At 57.4% G+C, this 10,501-nt stretch overlaps 2 protein-coding genes across 3 annotated transcripts; one reads left to right on the top strand and one right to left on the bottom strand.

The window, feature by feature from the left end:
• Positions 1-71: 71 nt before the first annotated feature.
• TMEM238 (transmembrane protein 238) lies at positions 72-6,367 on the bottom strand. The gene is made up of 2 exons (XM_007998156.3): positions 4,914-6,367; positions 72-195 (listed from the first exon to the last, which is right to left on the bottom strand). The coding sequence occupies exon 1, from the start codon at positions 5,446-5,448 to the stop codon at positions 4,921-4,923; it is 528 nt and encodes a 175-aa protein (XP_007996347.1). The 5' UTR covers positions 5,449-6,367; the 3' UTR covers positions 72-195; positions 4,914-4,920.
• Positions 6,368-6,483: 116 nt separating this feature from the next.
• Positions 6,484-9,469, top strand: RPL28 (ribosomal protein L28). 2 transcript variants are annotated; one of them, XM_007998157.3, is made up of 5 exons: positions 6,484-7,070; positions 7,450-7,538; positions 7,669-7,792; positions 9,015-9,133; positions 9,333-9,469. In XM_007998157.3, the coding sequence occupies exons 2-5, from the start codon at positions 7,458-7,460 to the stop codon at positions 9,420-9,422; spliced, it is 414 nt and encodes a 137-aa protein (XP_007996348.1). In that variant the 5' UTR covers positions 6,484-7,070; positions 7,450-7,457; the 3' UTR covers positions 9,423-9,469. The 2 variants fall into 2 exon arrangements, with proteins under 2 accessions (XP_007996348.1, XP_072872020.1); XM_073015919.1 differs by having other exon boundaries at positions 7,042-7,076.
• The last annotated feature ends 1,032 nt before the right edge of the window (positions 9,470-10,501 follow it).

Genomic DNA, 10,501 nt, shown 5'->3' with positions numbered 1-10,501 from the left:
AGAAGGAAGCAAGCCATCTTGTCTCCGTTCCCACCCCAGCAGGGTCCCTCTCCCAGACAAACATGCAGCGCTGAGGCAAATCTGCTTTTTATCCAAGTGAGGAGGGAGGGGGGACAGGGAGCATCCTGCCGGCCACGGATGTAGAGGCAGCTGCACACGGCAGTCCGGTCCTGACAGCTGGAGCCGAGGGGTTGTCTGCAGGAGGGAGGGTGGAGTGAGTGACGGCTCAGGAACCCTTCCCATCCCTGAGTTCCGGGCTCTCTGCCTGGGGGGCAGAGGCAGGGAGCCCCGTCCACCCACCCTTGCCCCTCACATGGACCCACACACTTGTTCCTTCGTCCCTGCATGCCCCCATTTGCTAAGTGTGTGCACGCGTGTGTGCCGTTAACGCACTGGAATCCATGGGTAGCAGACTGGGAGTGCAAGCCAGGGAGAGGCAGAAACGGGGAGATGCAAAAGAGAGAGGGAGACAGCCGGGCGCGGTGGCTCAAGCCTGTAATCCCAGCACTTTGGGAGGCGGAGACGGGTGGATCACGAGGTTAGGAGATCGAGACCATCCTGGCTAACACGGTGAAACCCCGTCTCTACTAAATATTACAAAAAACTAGCCGGGCGAGGTGGCGGGCGCCTGTAGTCCCAGCTACTCGGGAGGCTGAGGCAGGAGAATGGCGTGAACCCGGGAGGTGGAGCTTGCAGTGAGCCGAGATCTGGCCACTGCACTCCAGCCTGGGCGACAGAGCAAGACTCCGTCTCAAAAAAAAAAAAAAAAAAAGAGAGAGGGAGACGCAGACATGCAGAAGGGGAAAGACAGAAGCACAGGGATAAAGAAAGAGACCTGGGAGACAGAGACACAGAGACAAAGACTGAGAGAGAGGGAGACAGGAAGACACAGAGAAGACAGAGGCAGAGGGAGGCCAGGCATGGTAGCCCTCATCTCAGACCCTCACCCCAGCATTTTGGCTGCAGGCAGGAGGATCACTTGAGCCCAGGAGTTTGACACCAGCCTGGATAACATAGGAAGACCCCATCTCTGGTACCTGTAGTCTCAGCTCCTTGGGAGGCTGAGGTGGGAGGATCACTTGAGCCCAGGAGGTCGAGGCTACAGTGAGCTGTGATTGTATCACTGCACTCCAGCCTGGACAACAGAGCGATGGGGGTGGCTCTGCCTGGCTACTCATGGTGGTCTCAGAGGTTGTGGGGGCTACCAGAGCCAGAACCTGTGGGTCCCTCTGCTCAAATTCAGATTCTGTCTTTCATGTGCTGGAAGCTGCTCGCTTTCCCCAGTAAGCAAGAGTTTTGGTTTTCAATAGGCCCATTTTCCTTGTAAGTGGGGCCTACGTTCGAGTCAGTGTGGTCTGAGTCTTTGGTGGAGGCTCCAAGAGTGGAGGCCTGTGCAGCTGTGCTAGATGTTTAAGCTACGTAAAGGATTTTCTTTTCTTTTTTTTTGAGATGGAGTCTCGCTCCGTTGCCCAAGCTGGAGTGCAGTGGCACGATCTTGGTTCACTGCAACCTCTGCCTCCCGAGTTGCTGGGATTACAGGTGTCCACCACCACGCCTGGCTAATTTTTGTATTTTTAATAGAGATGGGGTTTCGCCATGGTTGCCAGGTTGGTCTCGAACTCCTGACCTCAGGTGATCCACCTGCCTCGACCTCCTAAAGTGCTGGAATTACAGGTGTGAGCCACCATGCCTGACCTCATAAGGGATTTTCTTTTCTTTCTTTTTTTTTTTTTTTTGAGATGGGGTCTCGCTCTGCTGCTCAGGCTGGAGTGCAGTGGTTTGATCTTGGCTCCCTGCAGCCTCTGCCTCCCAGGTTCAAGCAATTCTCCCACCTCGGCCTCCCTAAGTGCTGGGATTACAGGCATGAGCCACTGTGCTCAGCCAGGATTTCCAAAAGTAACAGTAACTACAGGTGCTTACTTTTGCATTTTATGTCAAGCTTCGTGTTAGCTTACGCTTCACCTATGCAAACAGATGTTCATGCTTTCTTACACCAGTTCCTCCACTGAACCACAGCATGTAGCGTATAACTGGGGTGACTACTTCTTCAAATCTCACAAAGAATAATATATAACTGAAAGCATTCTGGATGCATAGGAGAAAAGTTAATTCTAGCTGGGTGTGGTGGTTCATGCCTGTAATCCCAGCACTTTGGGTGGCTGAAGCTGGCGGACCACCTGAGGTTAAGAGTTCGAGACCAGCCTGACCAACATGGAGAAACCCCGTCTCTACTAAAAATACAAAATTAGCCGAGTGTGGTGGCGCATGCCCATAATCCCAGCTACTTGGGAGGCTGAAGCAAGAGAATTGCTTGAACTCGGGAGGCAGAGGTTGCAGTGAGCCGAGATTGTGCCATTGCACTCCAGCCTGGGCAACAAGAGTGAAACTGTCTCAAAAAAAAAAAAAAAAAAAGTTAATTATTTACCTACATAAAATGTCCTAAGATAGTAGAGTTTAATTCTTGGCCGGGCGTGGTGGCTCACGCCTGTAATCCCAGCACTTTGGGAGGCTGAGGCGGGCGGATCACAAGGTCAGGAGATCGAGACCATGGTGAAACCCCGTCTCTACTAAAAAATAGAAAAAAATTAGCCGGGCGCAGTGGCGGGCGCCTGTAGTCCCAGCTACTCGGGAGGCTGAGGCAGGAGAATGGCGTGAACCCGGGAGGCGGAGCTTGCAGTGAGCTGAGTTCCCGCCACTGCACTCCAGCCTGGGCGACAGAGCGAGACTCCATCTCAAAAAAAAAAAATAAAATAAAATAAAATAAAATAATTCTTTTACCAAACCCCTATCTGAGAGATGGATTCAGTCACCCATCCATCCATGTGCCAATAAATGCATTCATCCACTCATCTGTGTACCTATCACTCAGCCTCAACCATCTGTCCAACCACCCATTCACCATCTACCTATCTATCCAGAGAGCATGCACAAGCTGGGTGAACCCCGACTGTCCTACGGAGAATCCTATGAACCAGCCGACGCCCCTGCCCCAAGGAGTTCCCAAGTGTAACCGCAAGTTAAGGTGCCCCGGGGAAGTGACACAGGCACCCTCATTCCTTTTGTTCAGTAGGAGTCTCTGAGACCTCCCCAGTACCATGCTGCATGGGTGAGGCCGAGGACACAGAGAAATATCAGGAAAGGCTCTTGTCCCTTTATCAGGCAAGGCTCCCTCCCCAATCATATCCATTCATGGTCCATTCACCAATCCACCACCGACCCACATCTACCCATTAAACAACCCATCCAGCCGTTGATCCAACCACAGCTCAGCATCAACCAACCCAAGCATTCACCCATCCACCGCCCACTCATCTATCCATTCACCCATCCATCCACCCACCCATCTATCCGTTCACCCATCCATCCACCCACCCATCTATCCATTCACCCATCCATCCATCCGTTCACCCATCCATCCATCCGTTCACCCATCCATCCATCAAACAACTCATCCATACATCCATCCACCCGTCCATCTACCCAGCCACCCATCCAGCCATCCATTCTTCCATCCATGTATCCATCCATCCTTCCACCTCCCTACCCAACCATCAACCTTTCCTGATTTCACACTTTTTGCTGGGTAACGCTAGGAACAAGGACACTAGGGACCTAGGTCTTACCCTCAAGGCACTCCCTGTCAGGTGGGAGAGACAGTAACAACGGAGACACAGCACATGGTCATACAAGCAGCAAGAGAGGTCGCTCAGACAATATGAAGACCCAGAGAAGGCCAGAGAAATTGAGTTAAATCTTAAACACGTGAGAAGTTTTCTGGGCGGTGTGGAGACAGCCAAGGGCACTCCTGGTAAAGAGAAGAGCAGGAACAGGGACCAACTGGCCATCTGTGGACTGAGAGACATCATTAGTGCAGAGAGGCAGGAGAAACAGGGCCAAAATATGGGGGGTCCACAGGCCAGTGAGTGCTTCGGTTTAACCGAAAGTGAAGAGGGAGCCACAGTAGGTCTTTGAGCAGAGGCAGCTAGCTGGAAAGGTGTGTTTAGGAAAGAGATAGAAGGTAGAGGGGAAAGGTGAGTGAATGTGTTGTGGCCTCACTTCTCCTGCCTCAGTTGGTCCTTCTTACTCCTCCTTTCCTAGGACTACAGGTCAGGAGAATCCCAGCTCCTCCGCCTACGTGTTGTGCGGCCTTGGGCAAAAGTGGCGCCTTTCTGAGCTTCAGTTTCCTTCACTGCAGAATGGGGATGGTAATAGTAGTGATCTCGGAGACCCAGTTACATCGAGAGGATTAAATGGGGCCTGGGCTGGGCTCCGTGGCTCACGCCTGTAATCCCAGCACTTTGGGAGGCTGAGGAGAACAGATCGCACGAGTTCAGGAGTTCGAGACCAGCCTGGCCCACATGGTAAAACCCTGTCTCTTCTAAAAATACAAAAATTAGGCCGGCAAGGTGGTGCACGCCTGTACTCCCAGCTATTTGGGAGGCTGAGGTGGGAGGATTGCTTGAGCCTAGGAGGTCGAGGCTGCCGTGAGCTGAGATCACACCACTGCACTCCAGCCTGGGTGACAGTGAGAGATCCTGTCTCAAAACAACTCCAAACGACAACAACAAAACAAAACAAAACAAAACAAAACAAAACAAAAAAATGGGGCCTGGTGCACCTGGAGGTTGGGGCAAGTGTGGCTCTCCCCGGGCGGGGGGGTCTGTGTGACTCGGCCCCCACACTTCCCATCTCCAGCGGCAGGGTCTCACAACCTTCCCCACGTCTGCACCTGGGCCTGCTGTCTCTGCGGTTCTCCGCCAGAGTCTGCCGGTCCCGGTCTCCACCCCGCCCTGGGACTCTACTTCCCCATGGCCGCTCTGTGTCTCCATCTGTCCATCGCTCCCCCGTCTGTCTCCATTCCCGTCCCTCCCTCGGTCCCTCCGTCTCCCCGCACTGCCCCGCCCGCCCCTCACCTGGGCCTCACTCGCTGCCCGCGCCCGCCGCCCCGGGCCCGGCCTCGAGCGTGGCGAGCTGCAGGCGCACGCGGCGGGAGCCTGCGGGCGGCGGGGGAGCGCGGGCGGCTCGGCGCGCTCTCCGGGAGCCGGGCGCGGGGCGCTGGCCCGCGGCGGCGGGCGCCGACCAGCGGCGGGAGAGCTTGCGCGCCAGGCGGGCGAGCGCCGAGGGCCGCAGGCCGTAGTCGCGCTCCAGCTCCTGGCGCGAGATCTCGATGTTGCCGGTGTACCAGAGGATCCAGCCCAGCAGGCTCAGGAACACCAGCAGCGCGCCCGAGTAGATGAGCAGGTCCCCGAAGTCGCGGCCGCGCACCTGCAGCTGCGCGAACACGCCAGTCAACAGCGCCGCCATGCCTGCCACGTCCAGCGCCACGGCCAGCAGCAGCGCCATCCGGCAGCGGCCCAGGCCAGCCGCGGGTGCGGGCGCGACGGCCGGCGCGGACGGTGCACCCGGCGGGGTCCCCTGCGAGGCGCACACAGCTGGCACCGCCGCCATGGCCCTGCACCGCCGCCGCTGGCGTCCAGAGAGAGCGTTCCGGGGTGCGGCCCGGGGCGGGGTCAGGGGACGGCGCCAGGTGTGCCAAGCTCCCGCCTGGTCACCTGAGCCCGGCTGGGCGCAAACCGACCCCGGCCGTGGTTTCCGTGCAGGGGCTATTGCTCAGAGGCCTGCGCCGGTGGTAGCCAGGCGCACAGCCACGGGTGCCTCAGGGGCCGTGCCACCCAGGGAGGTCACACATGGCCAAAAATCAGGGCATTTCAGTGGTGGCAGCGTGGGACACTCGGAGCCGGGCGTGGCGTTGTTTCTGCTCAGTGTCCACCTCCCGAAGCCAGTGCAGATTAGACAGTGCAGATCAGACAAGGCCCTTAGACGCCAAGGAGCTCTGGGACGCGAGAACCAGCAGTCGGGATGGTCTAAGAGGGGGGAAGCTCCGGGCTCAGCGGAAGCTGAGTTTCCTTTACTCAGAGCATGTCTTCTGGAGTCTCCTGTATGCCCAGCGAATGAAGCCAAGGGCACAAAGACGGACGAGACCCATCAGGTCCAGAGCGCACCCGTGGAGGAGGCTGGGCGAACCCCGACTGTCCTATGGATAGTCCTATGGACCAGACGAGGCCCCTGCCCCAAGGAGTTCCCAGGTGTAACCACAAATTAAGGAGCCCTGGGGAGGTGACACAGGCACCCTCGTTGCTTTTGTTCAGCAGGAGTCTCCGAGGCCTCCCCAGCACCATGCCGCGTGGGTGAGGTCGAGGACACAGAGAGATATAAGGCAAGGCTCCTGCCCCTTTAGGGTGGCCCTGACAACGGATCATAACCTCCCAGGGAGCTGATGGGGTGTGACAGGCACACTGCAGGCTGGAGGCACAGGTGGAGGGCAGGGAAGAGGACTGGCAAATCTATAGAATCCTTGAGCAACAGCAGCCACATGCAAATCTCCCTCCCTCCAAACAACTCTCCTGTAGAGGACATCCGCGCTCCCCTGGGGTGGCAGTCTGCGAGAAGTTTCCGTGTAGGTTGTCCCCAGGCTTAAACAGTTCAAAAGTTTTATTTCAAGAAAACTCTGGGAAGGGCGAACTGCTAGGGGGCTGCCGAGATTAGCCGAGGGATTCCGAATGAAGACGGAGTGTTTCCGAACAGACACACCTCTCCGAAGAGCGTTTCCGGAGGGTTCCGAAAATGCCCGAGCGGGCCTCGGCGCCCTCATTGGCCATCACCGCGAGGGCTTACGAAGACCGGAAATATCCAAAGGTGCCGGGGCTAGGCTTTAATAGTTCACGCATTCACCAGTTCGTTCATAAACGTTCGTTGAGCGCCCATCATATGCCAATCACAGTGACAAGGGCTGGGTGAGCAATACCGGAGAGATAACGATGAGGCGTGGGTCCCAGGACCTCTCGAATTGGAGCCACTCAGAAATCCAGCGGTGAAGTTCCGAAAACTTCCGAACGGTCCTCGGTGGTCGGCGGAAGTAGCCGAACATCATCAAGCCGCCTCGGAGGTGGGGAGCGACAACTCCCGTTGCGCCCGCCCAGAGAGGAAGCGGAAATGCGTGTGCGGTATTAAAGGCGTCGTCCCGCCCCCTCTCAACCTCTTTCCGTCTCAGGTCGCCGCTGAGAGAGGAGGTGAGGGTCCGTATTCCTGGTGTGGCCGCCATCTCGCGCCCGCCGCCCGCACCCTCGCAGCCCTGTGCCTGCCTTCTCTCCTTGCGCCTCAAGGGTGCTTGGCGGACCCCAGCCCCACCCCCTGAAGTCGTTGTGAATTCTCAAGTTCTTTTCCCCTCACTCTCCCGGAAGTTAGTCTCGGCTGCCTGAGTTCGGTCCCGCCGCCTTAGGTCACTTAGTCCCGCCCGACAGAGTTCTAGGTCGCTGTCTGCCCTCAGGGGTCTCCCATTCACCCACATTCCCAGTCGCTGTCTTCCTCTGCTGTCCTAGCGGGGCCCCCGGCCCAACGCAGGTTTAGTTCTGAGGGTCTGACGCTTTCCACGTGCCCGTTTCCCCGCAGCCGCCGCCATGTCTGCGCATCTGCAATGGATGGTCGTGCGGAACTGCTCCAGTTTCCTGATCAAGAGGAATAAGCAGACCTACAGTACTGTAAGTGGGGCCCGGATGCGTGGCTCCTGCGGGAGGAGGGTCCTGGGTCCCTGTCTCTGGGTCAGCGGGCGGGACCTTCGCATGTCTCCGGGCCCCATCTTCACGATTCCTTGTGCCGCCTCCTTCCCAGGAGCCCAATAACTTGAAGGCCCGCAATTCCTTCCGCTACAACGGGCTGATTCACCGCAAGACTGTGGGCGTGGAGCCGGCCGCCGACGGCAAAGGCGTCGTGGTGGTCATTAAGCGGAGATCCGGTGAGTTTTGTCTGGTTTGGGCCAGAGAGCGGCCCGTTTCCCGGGGCAGGGAGCTGTGATTTTTTACTGTCAGGCAGGAGGAGTGATAGCTGCCATTGCGGCGGGCATCCCTGGCGCCAGGGTGTCGGTCTGGCAACCGGCTTCCCTCTCTGCCCACTCTCTGTGAGCCGCGCGCGTCTGAGCCTGTGTCCTCACCTGTAAAGTGGAGAAACAAAAAAGGACCTGAACTTCCCCGGTGGTGGTTGAGAGTGAAGGCACGGGGTTGATGTTTTCAGATGAAATCCTCAAAGCGAGTCAGGGTGGCGATGGATGGCTTCATCCCACAGGTGGGAAAATTGAGGCACAATAGGGGAGGGGCCCTCGCTCCCACACTTAGAAGGGGACAGGCTGGGTTGGTCGCAGCCATTTGACTCCCATTCTGCCTGTGTAGGTTAGAGAAGAGGTCTTGAGGACCCCACTCCATACGTTCTGCTGTCAGGTGCAGGCCGTTTTGAGGGATTCCCTGAGTGTTCATGGGAGTCGGGGGCGACTGACGAGTCCAGCTTCACATGTGTTCTTGCCAGGGCTGTGTTTTCTTTTTTTAGAGTGAGTTTTTCTTAGGTCCTTAATTGGAATTGCTTCAGAGCCAAGGGTCCATTGATTGAATGGTAGCAGCAAACGCAGTCTTGTCTAGTGATCCTCCTGCCTCAGGGACATGTAGTCCAGAGAGCAGGCAATTGCTTGGCACCTGGGGACCCCGTTTTGGGGTGTCCTGAAAGCTTTCCCCTCTTGGATTGCCGAATACATGGGTGGCCCTTCCTAGACTAAGGGACTGGATTGAGTGAGGCTGGGCCTGTCAGCCAAGCTGATGTTTAACCACTGCTGTGGGGATGGGCCTGGGGTTCCTGGGAAGTTGTTCATACCCATTGCCAGGAGCGTGGGCTCTGGCCAGATCTGGATCAGATCCTAACTGAAGCAGCAGCTTCCTGGCATGAGAAAGGAGTGTTTTCGTGGTGGACAGAATTGGGTTATGAGTGTGACAAGCTGTGTCCTCAGTACTCTGTGATGAGTGAGCCTCTGTTAAATGGACAGGTGGGGAAACAGCTACCTGCTGGCCTGCCCAGGCGCCTGCCATGGGCCCAAGGTGCTCAGCTTCTTAGTGTGAGACGGTCCACACCTGCGAGTTGCGCTAAAGGTGCAGGTTAGGTGGACTGACCCCAGGACCTCCCTGACCCCCAACCAGGCCAGCGGAAGCCTGCCACCTCCTATGTGCGGACCACCATCAACAAGAACGCTCGCGCCACGCTCAGCAGCATCAGACACATGATCCGCAAGAACAAGTACCGCCCTGACCTGCGCATGGTGAGCTGGGGTTTCGGGGTCAGGCCTGGGGGGGTGGCCTATCCTACGGGGAAGGGCCTCCCACGACTGATTGCATATGGGCTGGAGAGGGATGGATTCTTGCTTTCAACCTACTCCCCACCCCCAGCATGGGCCTAGGGGACAGCTTGTGGAGTGTGTGAGCTGAGCCTTGCTCTGCCCCCGCCCCAACCCCCTCCAGGCAGCCATCCGCAGGGCCAGCGCCATCCTGCGCAGCCAGAAGCCTGTGGTGGTGAAGAGGAAGCGGACCCGCCCCACCAAGAGCTCCTGAGCCCCCTGCCCCCAAAGCAATAAAGAGTCAGCTGGCTTTCTCACCTGCCTGGACTGGGCCTCCCTTTGTGAAGCGCTCTGGGGAGCCCTGGCCCTGTGTGTTGTCATTCAGGCCATGTCATCAAAATTCTGCATGTCACCTTGTCCATCTAGAGGTGACGTCAATGGCTGGCCATGGAGGAGAGGTGGGGTAGCTGCCTTGGCCCTGGTTGGGGCAAGGGTCATTGTCTTCATGGAAAAAGCTTGCTGACTTGTTACCGAGACCTACTGTCCCATTGTGAGGTGGCCTGGAGAATCCCAGCTGGGGCATGTGGCTTCCATTCAGAAGAAAGGCGTTTTCTAACCCAGAAGGGTGCGGGCTGAGGGCTGGGCCCTGGTGCTGCAGCAGGGTTTGGGGGCTTGGGGTGTTCCCAAGACCTGGGGGACGACAGGCATCACGTGAGGAAGGTGACTCACATGCAGAGAGTGGGCACAGCCACGCGTGGAGGGGATGAGCTTTGGTTGATGCAACCTCGTCTCTGAGATGGGCAGCTTGCTGGGTAGTGACTCATACCCGTAAGGGAGGTGGCAACCCCAGGGTACAGCCAGTGGACGTTGAACAGCCTTAGCATCATCCCCCTACTCCCAGCCCTCCAGCTGTCCCCATCCCTCCCCAGTCTCTCTGAGCTGGCTGTTGTCACTCATGTATCAGCTCAGTGGCCGCTCCTGGGCCGCCCTGTCACCCAAGCTCTCCTGATTGCCCAGCCCTCCTGTTTCCTTTGGCCTATTTGCTCCCTACCATTTATGACAGCTTCTGAGGCCAGGAGTTTGAGACCATCCTAGGCAACATAGTGAGACAGTTCTCTAAAATAAAACTACCTGGGTGCGCTGGTGTGCTGCCTGTGGTCCCAGCTCCTCAGAGGTTGAGTAGAGGCTGAGGTGGGCGGGGCACTTGAGCCAAGAGTTTGAGGCTGCAGCCAGCCCATGAGCCCACTACTGCAGTCCAGCCTGGAAGACAGCGTGACACTCGAGAGGCTTGGGTGGGGAAAGAGTCATGCTAGGCACCTGTAAGCCACTGCCAGGGACCGAGGATCCAGCATC

Source organism: Chlorocebus sabaeus, chromosome 6, assembly GCF_047675955.1.
Source record: "Chlorocebus sabaeus isolate Y175 chromosome 6, mChlSab1.0.hap1, whole genome shotgun sequence".
In the NCBI taxonomy this organism is placed as follows: domain Eukaryota; kingdom Metazoa; phylum Chordata; class Mammalia; order Primates; family Cercopithecidae; genus Chlorocebus; species Chlorocebus sabaeus.
This window is presented reverse-complemented; position numbering and strand designations above follow the sequence as displayed.

Bases quoted from the DNA above. Each gene is read 5' to 3' on its own strand.
- TMEM238 (XM_007998156.3), bottom strand. From the start codon at position 5,448: ATGGCGGCGGTGCCAGCTGTGTGCGCCTCGCAGGGGACCCCGCCGGGT.
- RPL28 (XM_007998157.3), top strand. From the start codon at position 7,458: ATGTCTGCGCATCTGCAATGGATGGTCGTGCGGAACTGCTCCAGTTTC. The intron at 7,539-7,668 runs GTAAGTGGGGCC...CCTCCTTCCCAG, and splicing joins ATAAGCAGACCTACAGTACT to GAGCCCAATAACTTGAAGGC. The intron at 9,134-9,332 runs GTGAGCTGGGGT...AACCCCCTCCAG, and splicing joins ACCGCCCTGACCTGCGCATG to GCAGCCATCCGCAGGGCCAG.